The following is a 16,933-nucleotide window of genomic DNA, read 5'->3' on the forward strand; positions in this document are numbered from 1 at the left end:
TGGGGAACTCAGCAAAACCCAAGGGAAGGCAGCAAGACCGGCCGGGGTGCGGGACTACTGGCTTGCTTTCCACCCACAAGGGCCTTGCCCTGGTTCCTCCTGGCCAGGTGCCTCCCTCTTTGAGCCACCCTGGGCCTTTCCTACCCCTCCCCCCACCTGGCCCCTCCCGTCACAGCCCCTTCCACACACTGCCAGGTAAAGCCTGCAGCTGATGATGGGATCCCACACCCCCCCAGGTCTTTCCCTTATTCCCTCCCTCTGTGGCGCCCATTAGCCAGCCTGAGCCGTGGGGGCGGCGGCTGCCTAGTCTCCGTGCCAGGCCCAGCCCCCGGAGACGCACCTGTTCTGACCTGCTGAGCAGGTTCCCAAGTTTCTGCCTTCGTTGTTGGCCACGGCGTGGGAAGCAGCTCTGGGGGAGCTCGGAGCTCCCGATCACGGCTTCTTGGGGGTAGCTACAGCTGGGTGGGTGCAAGGGGGCTGGGTCCCCTAGCGGAGACCCCAGGGGGCAGGCAGGTGCGTCCCTGCCGGAGGACTCTGTGACTGCCTACCGTCTGGGTCGGTCCCTATCCAGCTCTCGAGCGGCTCCCAGGGAGACCTCGGTGGAACTTCAGAAACACTGGGCAGCTCTGCCTCCCGACCAATGCCTCTGTCCCTGGGAGCCGAGATGTGGGGTCCTGCGGCTTGGCTGCTGCTGCTGCTGCTCCTGGCGTCATTTACAGGTAGGACTTGCTTCAGGACCCTTGTTCCTGAGCCCAAGCTGACCAGGCACACACACACACACACATCCACACGCATGCACACGCGTGCACACATACACATTCCCTTCCTGTACTCTGAGCTGAGGAACCGGCCTCCCTCTCGCCTCTCCAGCTGCTACCAGGGCCTCAGGAGAGCCACTGGAGCTCTTCTGTTTCATGTCCCTTTCCAGCCCCAGGCCAGGTCTCTGGGTCTGGGCTCCCTGACCACCTTAGCCAAAAGGCTGGAGCTGCCTCTGGGGGAAGAGATGTGGTAATCCAGTACAGGCGGCCAGGGAGGTGGAACTGGTGGGGACCCTTTTGCCCCAGGGTTTCGTAGAGATTCCCTCATCTACCCGCTGGGCTTCAGAATTGCTGACTGGGGCTGCGGCTGACTCAGGGCTGAGCTGGTTTCCCCAGTCATCAGGGTGTAGGATGCCTGATGTCCAGAGAATGGACAGGGTCTTTCTCTCCCCTCCTATCTCCATGATGGCCCAGAATACCAGTTCTGTGGCACCTGTTGGGGGACTGTCGGGGAGCTGGAAGCTCTTTTCACTCTGGCCCCTGTCTCTGAGCACACTATGAGGGGTGCTATTCCAAAGTAGGACGGCTACTTCCATGAGTGGAAGTGGGGCACCTTCCAGAGAGGGCATGGTCCTCCCATGTCTTGGATCACTCCCGTCTAGCACTATGTACAGAAGCTTAGAAATTATAGGAACTTATAATCTTCAGAGTGGGGGAGAGAGAGTGTGTGTGTGTGTGTCTGTAAGTGTGCATATGCACAATGAAACCAGGGTAGGATACCTTAGGCTGTTCCCAAGGTAATGGACAACTGAGAAATCTTCCTCCTTAGAAAGACAGGGCCTCACCTACATACAACAGTTTGATTCCAAGTCCCAGGAGCAGTGGTGACAGAGCCGCAGTTGTCCAGCAGTGATTCTCCCCAACCTCCATCCCCACCTAAAGCTGTCAGGAGAAGAGTCAGACCTAGATGTGTGGATGGGTGGGGGCGGCTCTTGCTCTGATTTTCTAATAGAAGGGTCGTTGACCCAGCCTCCAGCGGCAGGATACTGAGTTCTAAGCTCTGCCATCTCTCCCTCCCCTCCCCCCATCTTAATTCCCATCTTCCAGACAACTCTTCTCACTTGCTTGGGCCAAGAGGGTGGGGCCTGGTTGCTGGGGCCAGGGCACTCAGCAGGCACTTTCCTGTAGGATCTACCCACACCTAAAGGATCTACCCACATCTAGAGAGTGGAGCCATGATGTCTCAGGACTCGGAAGGGATCAAAGAGATCCAACTCCCTCAGGGAAGTTTCCAGGGAAAACTGAAAGAAATAGAAAGGCCAGCGAGATCTCAAGATTCCTCAGTGTTAGAAGCATAATGGGGGTTAGCTTCTTGGTCTTCCAACCCCTGTCATCAGAGCATAGCACCTCTGAGTGCTCACTAGGGAGAGCCAGGGCACTGGATGCTGGACACGCAACGCTTAGCAAGACATAGTCCCTGCCTTCTTTTTCCAGGACACAAAGCTGTTCTTTCTCAGAGAAGCCCATGGCAGGGAGAGGAGACCCCTTCTAGTTAGGGCATCACCCCAACCTTGTCTGGTGCCTGATGGATGGGTGCCGTGGCCAGGGAAGCAGCCTGGCTCCAGGGAAGCTGGCACCCAGGGAGCCACACTCAGCTGCTGTGACCTGCAGAGAGTGCTCTGCGGGCCAGAAGTCAGACCCCGGGTTCCCAGCCTGAGGAACAGATGGGCCCACCTGACTGCCACCTCCATTCTGGCTCCCCTGTGGGCATCTCCTCAACGGCCCCCAGGAAACTGGAGTGTTCTTGTCTCGGAGAAAGCCTTGGACAGGAACCTTGGGAAAGCAGGAGTTTTGGGTTCTGGCCCCATTTCTGCAGTTAATTTGTTACACGACCTTGGGCCACTAAGAATCTAGACTTCAGGAGACCAAGAGGTGGGACCAGATGATCTATAAGGGCCTTCCAGCTCTGAGAGCCTGTGGCTGCGTGAACGTCCAGGCCCTGACTGAAGGAGGGTGCTGGGTGCTGGTAGAGGCAGTCTATCTGGCTGTGGCGACAGAAGGGGGAAAGGTCCTGACCGCCTTTCTCAGCGGGGACCAGGGGTAGCTTTACCCTAGATACTGCCTTCCGCCCCTGCACTGCTGCAGATCTGTGTCCCACCAAGTCCTGGGTCATTAGTGCTCTGAGCCCCAGGCCCTGCCCCACCCCTGTTAGGGAGAGGAGCCCAGGCTGGGGAGGCACCCCAACAACCACAGCTCTTTGTCTCTCCTTAATGGGATGAATTTCCGGGTGAGGTCTCCTCCCTTCTCCTTCCCATCTCCTGCCCTGGGGCTGAGGGACCCAAATCTGTAGATACCCTGCCAGTAGGGTCCTAGCTCCTAATCTTTGCGTCCAACTGAGCCCTGCAGGACCCCAGAGAACACAGGGTTCTCTGAATTCTGAAGTCTGGCCTCTGAGGGTTAGGATCAGCTTTCTGTCTGAAGTTAGTTTTCTAGAAAGGGAGGGACCCCATCCCTTTCTCTACTCCTATTTACAGAGGTGGGGGCAGGCCCTTTTCTGAAGGACCTACCCAAGCCCCAGGGGAAGCCCAGAAAGGGAGGCAAGTATCCCTGCCCAAGGTGGGGAGCGCTAGGAGGATCCCAGGGAAGCCCTGTGGCCCCCAGTGACCTTAGTCCAACCCCAGTGTTTCAGGGAGCTGGGCCAAGGGGACCCCAGCCACTGAGATGGCAGTAAGAGATTCATAGTAGAGTCCACGGTCCCAACCTCTAGACCTCAGCCTCGGGATCCCGGGGCCCTCCAAGCAAGATGAAGGGAGGTCAGCCACAGTGGGAGCAAGCCTAGTGAAGAGAGAATGCCTGGGCTTTTTGGACTCCCAAACTTGCCCTTCTGCTGACCAAAGTCTAGGCAGACAGAAGGGATGGGGTGGGGTGGGGAGCTGAGTCAGGAGGGAAGGGAGGAGAGAAGCCTAGGGGCTGAATCTGGGAACAGAATCTAAACTGAGAAGGTCAAGTTCAGAACTGGGGTCCAGCCACAGAGCTGGAGGAGGAGGCCTGTGCCTGAGGGGGAGGGGACAAGATCACTTTTTCACTGGACAGGGAGCCTCAGGCTTCAGATGCTTTCCCCACAGTTCTCAGGCCACCCCCCCCCACACCCCCTTGCCTTTAAAACTGGTTGGCTGTCCTGAGAGCTGGGTTGAGGCTGTGATTTGGGGTGGGGCAGAGCTGGCCACACTTGCAGAGGTGGGGGAGGGGCGGCTGGCTGGCAGGATTGGGGAGGGGGCTAGGATCCCAGGGGTTTGGGAGAAGTTGAATTCTGGGTCTCCCACCCACAGTGTGGCTGTTGTGGTGACTCAGCCAGGCTCAGACTCTGGCTCCGGGGGGTTTAGGGGACTTATCTGTGCTGGGAGCTGTGTCTGGGCCGGAGCCGGGGCTGCCTCAAGGCCCGTCCTCCCCCATTGTTCTCACCTCCCTTTGTGACTGGTGTGGCCCCCCTCCCCAGACACTAATCTGTGGTGGGCGCTTTGCCCGGGTTGGGAAGCTCTCACTAAGCTGAGGGGCTTAGGACAATGGAGGGTAAGCGAGGGAAGTGGAGGAAGGCAGAGAGAGAATCTGCTGGTTTTCAAAGTTCCAAGGCCAAGGTTATGGGGCAGAGGGAAGGATGGAAGGAAAAAAAGTTGGGTTGTTTATATAAACGGTCCTGAATAAGGGGCTTCAGGGGTCCCTTCCCAGGTCCTTTCTTACCCCAAACTCACCCACACATTCCAGCTCTTTCTTGCGGAGGCTGCTGCTGTGGGGTGAGGGGAGGCAAGAGTTAACAAAGGAGAATGAGACCCTAGACAGCCCAGCCCGCTCCCCCTAGCCCCAGGTAGGATCCCCCTCCTCCTTCCCAGCAAACCTCCACCAGACAACCCTCACCCCAGGCCTGCAGCGAGAGCTGGTTTTTCTGGTGGCGGCAGCAGCAGAGACCTGACAGAGATTCCCAGGGAGAGGCCTCCCTGAGGGGCCAGAGGTACTGGGGGGGCCTGGGGCGTGACTGGAGGGGCTGAGAAAGGTGGGGGTCCTTCCAGTAGGAACCTGAGGAGCAAGGGTAGAGAGCTTTTGTTTTGTTCTGTGGGGTAGTCCTTGATGACAATTTCCCATCACCCCAGAGGGACAGTGACCTCATCTCTGGGTCCCTCTGCCTGAGATGAATCTGCCTCAAGTCTGGGGTGAGGAGGGGAGGGGTGCCTGGGCGACACTCCAGTAGGTGCAGAGACAAAGGCCCCGAGCCACACACCACTGACCAAAGGCAGCTGAGACAGACAACTATGCGGAAGCTAAGAGAAACCAACATGAAAATATTTACTATGTGTGCACATCACAGACATGCCTTTTCAAGGCTTGCTCTGATGCTGACAAGCACACATGCACTCCTGAAGAGAAAAAGTGGACACATATATGTGGGAAACACCCCCAAGTTCATGCAAAGAGGCAGCCTCTCCTGCATGTGAACCAGAACTGAGACTCACCAGGCCCTCACCCAAAGACGGACATGCAGACACACAGAGCTCACACTGCCTCCCTTCCTCCTCCTCCTGGACCCACCTCCAGGACCCCACTGTGTGCCCCTAGATGCCCCCAGATCTAGATGCCCCTAGATGCAGCGTGGATGCTGACGGAGAAAGCCTCCGCAGAAAGGAAGCTGCCTGCCCGAGAGATGCAGGAGAGCTGCCACTGCCAGCCTCAGTCTCCCCTCCGAAGATTAGAGGCCAGGCCTCGCACAGAGAGGAGAGCTGGGGCACAGGGTAGGGAGAAGGCAGCCAGCCCAGGCCGGGAACGGAGGGCCTGTCTGGGAGAGGTGGGGTACACAGAGGGCAGGGCCCCAAAGAGGCCCGTGGGGGCCTGGCCAGGGGTGGGGGAGGACCAGGGCAGGGATCCCGTCCGGCCAGTCGGGCCTGTTCTCTGCCTTGCGCAAGGTGGTGGCTGGTGGCGGCTGTGGCTAGGCTGGCTGTGCAGCAGCGGCTGAATCACCAAGGCTCCTGACCAGCGTCCTGGTGCTCCCGGGAGGAGGGGAGGGGAGGGTCAGAGGGAGGGGCGCTCAGCCAGCAGAGTCCACCAGCCTCAGCAGTCTGCAGCAGAAGGGTCCGTGGGCTTGGCCTGGCCACTACATGCCCGCGGGGTGACCTCACCAGGCAGGCGGTGTGTCTCCTTTGCTCTGGTGACATCATCATGCTGACGCCGGGCGGGCACTGGGTGGGGGAGAGAAGGAGGAGACAGTGCTGGTCTGCCCTACCCTGGGAGTCTCAGCTTCTGGGTCTGCCTACTGGGCCCAAGTTCTCTTGTCCTTCTCTTGCAGCCTGTGTATGTGTGTGTAAGTGAAGGAGAGTGTTGCTCAAGCTGAGATGCTCCCAGTAAATAGTGAATTTAGGACAATGGAGAGATGTGGGAGAGACCCAGAAGGGACTTTCCAGTTTTACTGGGTTCCTCATCCTGCAAAGTTTGGGTTTATCACTTGGTTGGGGATCATGGAGCCACAGGTAGGGATGTGGAGGATCGGACTCAGACATGTGCTAGGGACTCGATGCATGTTGTACGCTAAGAAGGTATTTTTGGTGGGGAAATGTGATTAGCGGCGGGGAGGGGCTAGTTGCTTGACAAGTATAGGAATGAGGATGCCAACTGACATTGTTCCAGGAGTAGGCTTTGGAAGGGTTTGAGTGTCTCCTAGTGGAGCAGGGCTTGGATTCCCTGTGACCTGCATGGACATTGGGATTAGAAGCAGGGGAAGTACCAGGAAGCCCCAATCTCAAGCCCAACTTCAGCCCTTCCTTGGCAGCCCTGCTCCCTCTGGTGCCAGGAGGAGGTGCCTGGGAGGGGTGACAGGTGGTTAGCTGGACTCCTTGGCTGGGCTGGGTGGGACCAACATCAGCTTGGGCAGGTCAGGGCCCTGGTATCTGGCCCTTCAGGTCTGTCCCGTCCCATTCGGGCCCTCCCAGCTCCCAACAGCACCCTCCCTCCCTCTTCCCGTTTGCAGGGCCGTGGGACCCCCTTCCTCTGTCCCATGCTCTGCCTCACTGGGACCCTCTGGCCACTCTAGTGGGGCTTCATTTTCTCCCCCCATGTCTGATTCCCTCCACCCTCTACTTTCACCCTAGGTCCAGTCTGGAGGTACTCCCTTTGGCAGAGAACCCAGCTAGCTAGCCTATTGTGTCTCCACCCTAAGGTTGCCATGCTAAACCCCTCCCTGCCCAACCCAACCAAAGACTGCACATTCCTCCTCGTTCTACGCTTTCCTTCTTCCGCCTGTCTCTCACATTCATTCATTCATCCACTCATCCAGTCATTCAGTCAGTCAATAAATAATAACTGAGTACCAGTTATATGCCAGGAATGCAGACCACTGAGCACTGAATCAGAAGCCATGTTTGCATATGTGATGTGAGATCCAGTTTATACCCTTGAGGTTCTCAGTCTGGTGGAAGAGGCAGACGAGAAAACAGCAAATACAATCTGTGGTATCAACAAATGCAGTCTGTAATGGGTCCACGCAGGATGCTAGAGAGAGAACGGAGGAAGGGCAATCACCCGGCCTCAGGTGGGGGTGGGGAAGGGAGGACTCCGGGAGGAAGTGATGTCTAAGCAGAGTCTTTAAGGGTGAGTAGGAGTCACCCAGACGGTGATGAGTAGGAGCTACCAGACATAAGGAGGAGGGCGTTCCAGGCAGGATCACAGCATGAGCAAGGTGAAGGCCGGCAGGGTGTGTGAAATGCTGGCCAGAGGTAGGAGCTTTGAACTTTGTGGAATTACTGGACATGCATCCCCAGGCAAGGCGCTCTCACCATTCCAGAGAGCCTTCGTTCTGCCCGCAGCCCTCTGCCCCCAGCCCTGTTTCATGCACTTTATTCCACAACTTCAAATCTCCTTCTTCCCAGCCTCGAGCTTCTCTGGGCCTCCCTCCCTCATAAGTTACTCATTCTAGAAACCTAGGAGTTGTCTTTGAGCCTTTCCTCTTTCTGGTCAGTGAGCAAGGCCTGCCGAGCTTCTCCTGGAACTGTCCCCTCCTCTTGGCAGCACCGTGCAGGATGCCAGCAGGGTCCTAATGTGTCTCCTGCCCTCAGTCTCTCTTTCCAGTCGGGGGGCACACGACCACTGGCTTAATGCTCTAGTGACTCCGTATTTCCCCTGGCCAAATCTGAATTCCTTTGCCTGGTGTGGAAGGTCCTGGAGGATTCTGCTGTGACCAGATGTCCCACTCTCACTCAACACACACGCCTTGCCTTAGTTGTGTCCTCTCCTCTTGGCTTCCTGAACCAGCCAGACTCTCCACCTCCCTGGGGTTTGCCCACCTTGGGCCCTTACCTGGGATCCCTTTCCAGCTCTCACCCCCTCCGGATTCTACCCACCTCATGCATGAGGCCCTCCTACCTGAATCAGGACCACTGTGACTAGCCTATCCCATAACTAACCTGCAACACACCACTAACCACTAAATAAGAAACCATCACACATATTTCCATAGATGTTTCCATACATATCTCTTCCCCAGAAGAACTCAGATTCTTTAAGTGCAGGACATGCATCCTTCTTTGCTGATAAGGCTACATGATAGATCTCCCTGAGGGCTTCATACTGTTCCTTATCAATGCACATAATACTCACCTTTCAACCCTGGGCCCCACCTCCAGTCCTCTGCTTCTGGTTCATGGTTCTAACCCTGTAATGTATCTGTCCTGACCTCTTCCCTCTGGGCCTCTGACCCTGGGCCTTTCTACCTTCAATGACTTGCTCATTCCTGTCTCTGAGTCTTGGTTCATGCCATTCCTCCCACATAGCATACCTTCTTCTCTCTGGGAACCCAGGTCTCTCATCCTCTTATCTTCAAACCATGAAAAGAATGTTCCAAAGGGCCTGTTGGGATGGACCCTTCCTACACCAAGTGCTGCATCCCAGACACCAACTCATCTCGACCCTTGCCTTGGCTCCTGGTCACTTTCTGAAAGCATTCTCTTTCCCTCTCTTGGTAGGTTAAGCCTTCTGTGAAAGTCTGTCCATGGCTTCCAGGTCTTTGTGGCATAAAATGCATTTGCCTGAGCTCCCAGAGGGCAGAGGCTGGGTCTCTTCTCCTGTTATAGCTGCCCACCTTACAACTGCTCAAGATAGGATCCAGGGCTGAGAGAGGGTGTGACTCTTCCATATACCATCTGTGTGGCCTTAGGCAAGTCACTTCCTCTCTCTGGGTCTCAGTTTCCTCATCTGTTAAAGGGCGATAATAACACCTACCTCTTGGGAATGGTTTGTGGATCTAATGAGGTAATGGACTGAACGCGCTTTGCAAGCATAAAATGCTCCAGGAGTTCTGGGCTGCTTTTGCTGACATTATCATTATGAATAAGTGTTCCCCAGCTCTGGCAGCGCCCCTAATCCTAGCTGCTTCTGTCTGCCCCCTGCAGGTCAGCGCCTTGCTGGTGAGCTGGAGACCTCGGACCTGGTGACGGTGGTGTTGGGCCAGGATGCCAAGCTGCCCTGCTTCTACCGAGGGGATCCGGGCGAGCAGGTGGAGCAGGTGGCATGGGCTCGCGTGGATGCAGGCGAGGGCGGCCGGGAACTGGCACTGCTGAACTCCAAATACGGGCTGCACGTGAGTTCAGCCTATGAGGGCCGCGTGGAACAGCCGCCGCCCCCACGGAACCCCCTGGATGGTGCGGTACTGCTGCGCAATGCGGTGCAGGCTGACGAGGGCGAGTACGAGTGTCGCGTCAGCACCTTCCCTGCTGGAAGCTTCCAGGCGCGGCTGCGGCTCCGTGTTCTGGGTAAGTGAGGCCAGTTGCCAGAGACGCCAGAACCTCAGGCCCTGGGTCTTGGAGGGCAGAGCCAGAGGCAGGGGGATGCAGAGATGAATGGGGTGGGGTCGAAACAGGAAGAGGTGGGGTCCTGTGGGACTGAGAGAGCTTCATTTAGCCCATCCACCCCCACCCCAATCCAGAGATTGTTTTCAGGTGATCCCAAAAGCTTGATATGGCTTGATCAGCCTTGGGGAAGAATCCATTTATTAGGCTGGTCTTCCTTCTATGGACCTGAAATCTCCCTCTTGGTTACTCTCACCCTCTGCAGCGAGATGACACAGCCTTCTCTCTTCTGCACAACAAACAGCCTCTCCACTAGATGTGGAGCTCTGTCATGCCTCACTCAAATCTCTTCTTCAAGCTAAATTTACTAGTTTCTGCAACAGTTCTACCAGACACACTCATTCAGAGCCTCCCTCATCCTCCTGGGCTCCATTTAAAATACTGGACCTAGACATGGACACACAGGCCCAGCTCTGCCCAGAGTGGCTGTGCGTGACCAGTGGGGCTCATGCCTTCCCTGATCCTGACCTTCAGTGAATGCGGTCGGAAGCCACAATTGCCTTGTAAACCACTTCTTGGCACTGTGGACTCTCGTGGTCAACGGATGCCCTGGACTTATGGTCAAGTCAAGTCTTTTCCATTCTGGGCTTGAACTGTTAATGTTATGAAGATAAAAATAAAGACCTTCATAGCTTTCCTTTATCCACATGAAATTTAGCAATACCAGCCATAGTAGAAAAACCTGAGTGTGAATCTTGGCTTCACCACCCCATAGCTAATGATCTGGACTGAATCATTTAACCTCCCTGAGCTTCAGTTTCTTCAGCTATGAAATAAGGATAATAATACATACTTCATGTTTGTTGACAGGATTAAAAGAAATAACGTTTGTAAAGTGTTGAGCACAGTACTGGGCACATAGTCAGTGCTTTAAAAATAGTGGCTATTACTATTACTATAATATAGATGTTATCTTGTTAGTTTTTAAATTACCTCATTATTTTTATTAAAAAAATGACCCATACTCATTGTAAATAATTCAAAGAGTGGAGAAAGGTACAAAGTCAGTTGAAATTCTACCACTCATTTGACCTCTCTGTTGATAATATGAAAGAAGAAAAAGCTAGACTGAACTGGGATGGGGTAGGGCCTCCTAACCAGGGTTGTGAAGATGGTGATCTCCGCCTCCCCTCATCTGCAGTGCCTCCCTTGCCCTCGCTGAATCCTGGTCCGCCGCTAGAAGAGGGCCAGGGCCTGACACTGGCAGCCTCCTGCACGGCAGAGGGCAGCCCAGCCCCCAGCGTTACCTGGGACACAGAGGTCAAGGGCACAACATCCCACCGCTCCTTCACACACTCCCGCTCAGCTGCCGTCACTTCAGAATTCCATCTGGTGCCCAGCCGCAGCATGAATGGACAGCCACTTACCTGCGTGGTATCCCACCCTGGCCTGCTCCAGGACCAACGGATCACCCACATCCTCCAAGTGGCCTGTGAGTACTTGGGTAGGGCACCCCCATGGGCTCCAGGAAGATGGGTGAGATCCTGAGAGACCCTGAGGCCCGCCAGTCTGGCCAGCCTGGATCCTACAGGGCATGCTGTGTGGCCAAGAGAGCACCAGTCCAAGGTGTAACACCTGGAGCCCATCCCAGATGACCTTGGCAAATCACTCCCTGACCTTCAGAGTCCTCCTGCTTACAAAGGAGCTTGCCCTGTTTTACAGGTTTCAGGGAGGTCAGATATAAATATGGAATTGAAAGAATTTTGTGAAATAGTTTAGGATTTGAAGACAGATGGACTTGGAATGCACCCTAGTTCTGCTATTTACCAGCTGTTATTCAGTCAAGATTCATTTTCTTCGTTAGCAGAAGGAGAGTAATTATATCAACTTTACAGGGTTCTGATGGGAATTAGAAACCACAAATGCAAAGCCTCTCACACGGTGCTTAGTGTATGGATGGTGCCAGGTCAATGGCAGATGTTGTTTTCCTGGCATTGGACTTCACGCCTCTGTGAGGGATGGCACTGGTTTCTACTCATACTAACATAGCATTTGGCACAAAGTAGGTCCTCAACATATGTTTGTTAAAGAAATGAACGAGCTGGAAATTCCCTGGTGGTCCAGTGGTTAGGACTGCACTATTTCCCTGCCAAGGACCTGGGTTCGATCCCTGATCTGGGAAAGTAAGATCCCACAAGCTGTGCTGCACAGTCAGGGAAAATAAAAAAGAAATGAAGGAACTAGGAGGATGGTTAAACCTTTGAAGAATCAGGGAGGGGTTTTGCTGAGCACCTGTTCTGTGACTGGCACTATGCTAGGGCCCACAGGGGATTCAAAAGGTGTTGCCACGCTGCTATGCAGAGGAACGTATAGGCTCACTGCACAGGTAAACCAGCATGGACTCTCTGAACTCAGGGGACGGAGCTGTCAGCAGCGTGGGGCTGGGCTAGGTTGGGCCACAGATGGGAAGGACAGGGAAGGGCAGGAAGAGGCCATTCCAGGCAGGGTGAGGCCTGGGACCGGGGGTCTTCGAGGAAAAGCATCACTCCCATTCTCTCTCCTCCCACCTTTCGTTCCAGTCCTTGCGGAAGCCTCTGTGAGGGGCCTTGAAGACCGAAAGCTGTGGCAGGTTGGCAGAGAAGGGGCTATGCTCAAGTGCTTGAGTGAAGGGCAGCCCCCACCCTCGTACAACTGGACACGGTAAGGGCCAAGCTTGAGACTGCGATCCTTCCCTCGGGAACAACACGTACTCATCACGAACTGGGGCAATATACTCTGAGACCCAAATAAATTGGGTCACATGTTCAGACCAATACAAGAATGCGCATGGTCACCTAACATTATTATTGGCTTACACCAGGGAGTGTGGGATACATGGCAATGCGTAGGGAGTTAGCTAATAAGTGCTTGGCTTTTTCCCTTAACTTTAAAATTATGAAATATAATACAGTATTTAAATGTTAACACTTTTTATGTAAGTGCCTGAAGTGGATAAGACAAAAAGATACAGCTGACTGGGACTGTTGTTGAAGCAGCACTTTTATAACCGCTGTCACGTTGCCAGCACCTTAGAAGCGCCCTCCCGTCTCTGCTAGTTCCCTGGCTTTTTTCCAGGGTCTGAGATGTCCAGAGAATCGGGAGGGGGGGGGTCAGGGCCACATGTGTGTGAGCCCATGACACGCATGCTCTCACATATGAGCGGATGAGCCATGTATGTGGCCTTGTGCCTGGGGCTCTGTTCATGTACCCTACCATGCGATGTCAGGGGTATTGGGGCATGCAGTCACGTTTTTCCAAGTACATCTGAGCCCAAATAGGAATGGAAAGTCCTGTCGTACGGACTTTATGCCATGTGGACCTGGTGCTCAGTGCTGAGTGACGTGATGCCCACAGGAGCATGTGAGATAGTGTGCGTGTGGATCTTCCCCGAGTGCGTGCGGGGGTGCCCAGGTCAGGCTGGGCGGGAGGGAGAAGGGGCCTCTGCCTAGACCTGCCTAGAGGAGGGAGGGGCACCGTGGGAACAGCCGGTGGCTCTGGGTGACGTCATGGGGGAGGGAGGTGGAGAGCTGCCTGGGCACGTTGGATGGTGGCAGCCTCAGCCCGCCCATCAGCTTCCCTGTCCTCCAGGCTGGACGGGCCTCTGCCCAGTGGGGTACGAGCAGAAGGAGACACCCTGGGCTTCCCCACACTGACCCCTGAGCACAGTGGCACATACGTCTGCCGTGTCAGCAATGCACTCTCCTCAAGGGATTCTCAGGTGGTGGTGGATGTTCTTGGTAAGCACGGGGGCAAAGGCTGGGACCTGGGCCAGGGGCCTGGTGGAGGGCAACGGGAAGCAAGACAGAGAGTGAACTGGGAGAGTGTTTATCTGGAGGAGTCGGGACTGTGTGTATTTCGCAGAGGGTCAGGCTGCAGGGGTGGTCTGGGATGTGTCTCGAGCGGACAGGGTGGGGCGGGCCAGAGATCTGGACGTCTGCCTTAGACTGCGGCCTGCCCCCAGCAGACCCCGAGGACGCCCCCGGGAAGCAGGTGGACCTCGTGTCGGCCTCCGTGGTGGTGGTGGGCGTGATCGCCGCGCTCTTGTTCTGCCTCCTGGTGGTGGTCGTGGTGCTCATGTCCCGATACCATCGGCGCAAGGCCCAGCAGATGACCCAGAAATAGTGAGTACTGGCCCCTCCTGGGCGGGTGAGGTCAGCGGGGAGCAGAGAGGAGACAAGCAGGAGGTGGGCCAGGACTGAGGAGCAAGAGGAGGAGCTTGTGGACCAGAGGTAGGCAGAGTCTCCTGGGAGGTGAGAAAGGCCTGGGGGCCCGGACCGCAGCTGGGTGAGGGGAGCCACGCTGCCCGAGTGAGGGCAGATCCACATTCAAGGGTGTCACACACACGGGCACATACATGGCACCAGGCACACACACTCTGCAGCCACACCGCCACCTGCAGCCACGCGCTCACACTTTCAGGGACGGCCCAGTGCCCACACCCTCCAGCCCCAGCTCATAGAGGCGTCGCCAGACTAGGTTGGCCTTGGGAGGCTACCACTACCCTCAGCTCCTGACGAGGGGGTGTCTTCCCAGTGAGGAGGAGCTGACCCTGACCAGGGAGAACTCCATCCGGAGGCTGCATTCCCATCACTCGGACCCCAGAAACCAGGTGTGTGCACCAGGGTTGGGGGTGTTCGTGGGGCCGGGGCCCCTCTGCAGGTCAGGAGCATAGGAGGGTTGCACTGGGGGGAGGTGGCGGGGTGGGCAGCGCTTCTTTGGGTCTGCTGGCTCACTTAGAAAGCCCTCTTCGTCACTGGCCTCGAGGTCGCTCTGGGAAGCCATGGTTAGCACTGGTGTCAGGGTGGGGTCAAGGTCAGGGTGGGGGAATGAGGATGTCTGTGGGGCGGGGGAAGGTGACTAGGGAGGCGCCTGAGCCCCGTCCTGACTCCTCCCCGTGTCCGGGCCCTGCAGCCGGAGGAGAGTGTAGGGCTGAGAGCCGAGGGCCACCCCGATAGTCTCAAGGACAACAGTAGCTGCTCTGTGATGGTGAGGCCCCCGGCCCCACCGGTGTCCCCAGCACTCTGCTCAGGCCCCTCTCCCGGCCCCCGATGTGGTGCGTCAGCAGCCCCTCCACCAGCCCCCTTGCTGAGACTCACGCTGCCCGCCTGCCTCCCCCTACACCCTCAGCTATGCCCTTACGCCTTTGTTCTCTAGTCGCCCCTTCCCCACACCTAACATTCACTCCTGTCCATCGCTGAGCCGCTGAGCAACCGTAACCCCTGCTTGTGCCTGACCTCTGGCCCCACCGTGCCCCAGCCAGCCCCCTCACGCGTGGCCACCCCGCCCAGGCTCCTGACTCGCCCCCTGCCCTTGGTCTCCAGAGTGAAGAGCCGGAGGGCCGCAGTTACTCCACGCTGACCACAGTGAGGGAGATTGAAACGCAGACCGAGCTGCTGTCTCCAGGCCCTGGGCGGGCAGAGGAGGAGGAGGATCGGGATGAAGGCATCAAGCAGGCCATGAACCATTTTATTCAGGAGAACGGGACCCTGCGGGCCAAGCCCACGGGCAATGGCATCTACATCAACGGGCGGGGGCATCTGGTCTGACCCAGGCTTGCCTCCGTCCCCTAAGCCTGGCTCCCTCTGCTGACAGGGAAGCCTTCAGCTCATCCCCAGGGGGGCCTCCCTACACACTCTTTTCTTGAGGAAGATGCTCCCCACCCCACTGACTGCTTGATCTCCAGTCCTTCCAGTCCTTCCGTTGGAAAATGGAAGGGCTCTGCTGGTTGAGTCCCTCCCACAGTGTGTGCAGGTCGCTGTGTGTGCATGTGTCCTTGTTTGAGTGTGTGCTGCGTGTGTGTGCAGGGGTGACTGTGCCCGTGGTGTGCGTCTTGCTGTCACGAGTGAGCTGTGGTACGTGTGTCACCCAGTTCGGTGGCAATGTGGGGGGTACGTCACGGGGATGGGCTTGTGTGTCGTGCGGCCGTGGGACCTTTGCCTGTAAAATGCAGGTGTTTTCCTCAGACCCCAGAGCAGTATTAATGATGCAGAGGTTCAAGGCGGGAGGTGGAGACTTGGCCAGATCCAGGTGTGCGGGCATAGCTGGAGCTGGAATCTGGCCTCCTGAGTTGGGGAGCAGGGCTCCCACCACTTGGGACCCGCTGGGGCAAGTGTGAAGCAGTGGCCGGGGTCCGCCAGAAGCTCAAACTGCCCTCTGGTGGTCTCTAGCCCTGTTGCATGTACATATTTTCTGTAAAAAAGCCTGCACAGGGGAGCCTCTTTAAGGAATATTGCCCCAAACTCATTAAGAGAAAAGACTTTTTTAAAAACTTTGGACTCATCTGGATGTTTATCGTTACAAGGATTGCTTAAAGAGTCATAAGCCTACATAGGAATCCAGCAAAGCTAGACCTTGCTCGGGCCTGACCCCGGGAGGTTAATTCCTATGGTTCAAGGTGCTCCTTCTGAGGCATCTAGTCTGGACAGCCTTCTGGGAAGGAGACTAAGATCTGATGGAGTTTGAAGGAGGCGCGTGTGCCCCACAGTTACTGGTAACGGGAGGACAAGTAAGGTCTTTGGCCCTAGCGGTTCCTCGGCTCTTCCCCTAGGCTCATGGTTTCTTAGTTGCGTGCACAGGTGTTTGTGGTCCCGTGGTGGGGGGTCACTAGGACTTGGTGACAAGGGCTCCTGGTTTAGTCATGGTGTAGGGGAGAGAGAATAGTGATAATAGAACCAGGGAGGGTGGGAGTTCAAGTGAGGTGAAGGAGCTACTGGGAGCAAGAATATCCCCTTTTCCCCAGGGGTCTCAGGGTCACTAACTTGGGGCTCTTCCAGCAGTTTCGCTGGGTGGGGGCTGGGATTAGATGAGGTCCCTTTTTGCCTGCCTGACCCAAATACATTCAACCAGGATACCTAGATTTAGTGCCAAACCCTGCTCAGCCTGAACTCTGCTGGATTTCTGACCAAAGGAGTGTCTCTCGTCCCCTGCTCTCCAGCCAGCCAGGACTTTGCATGTGGAACCTGAAGATAATGGAATTCTAGTATGTACATTTGGTGTAAATATGTGCATAGTTGTACATAAATGATATTCTGTTTTTAAATAAACAGATAAAACCTGTTCTTTCTGGTTCCTGTCTTGCTCCCTGAATGGTGTAAATCCTGAATACTGAATACTCTTCTGTCTCAGCACATCCTCCCTGTGCTTCCAAGTTGGGGAGGAGCTAGAATGCCTGGAACTGGGAGGGACGGGGAGAGAAATGGTCTCCACCAGACCTTGAGCCATCTCTGAGAGTCCCCAGGTAGGACAGTGGAAGGGAAGACCCGTTCCAGAATAGGCAGTAACTCACTTGGACAGTATTTTATATCTTATCTTTTA

At 55.9% G+C, this 16,933-nt stretch overlaps 1 protein-coding gene across 1 annotated transcript; it reads left to right on the plus strand.

Annotated features, from left to right (window-relative positions):
* The first annotated feature begins 640 nt into the window (after positions 1-640).
* NECTIN4 (nectin cell adhesion molecule 4) lies at positions 641-15,276 on the plus strand. The gene is made up of 9 exons (XM_055586713.1): positions 641-719; positions 9,185-9,544; positions 10,782-11,072; positions 12,160-12,280; positions 13,208-13,356; positions 13,584-13,740; positions 14,153-14,228; positions 14,531-14,605; positions 14,941-15,276. Exons 1-9 carry the CDS (start codon positions 641-643, stop codon positions 15,163-15,165), a joined length of 1,533 nt encoding a protein of 510 aa, XP_055442688.1. The 3' UTR covers positions 15,166-15,276.
* The last annotated feature ends 1,657 nt before the right edge of the window (positions 15,277-16,933 follow it).

Source organism: Bubalus kerabau, chromosome 6 (genome assembly GCF_029407905.1).
Source record: "Bubalus kerabau isolate K-KA32 ecotype Philippines breed swamp buffalo chromosome 6, PCC_UOA_SB_1v2, whole genome shotgun sequence".
In the NCBI taxonomy this organism is placed as follows: domain Eukaryota; kingdom Metazoa; phylum Chordata; class Mammalia; order Artiodactyla; family Bovidae; genus Bubalus; species Bubalus kerabau.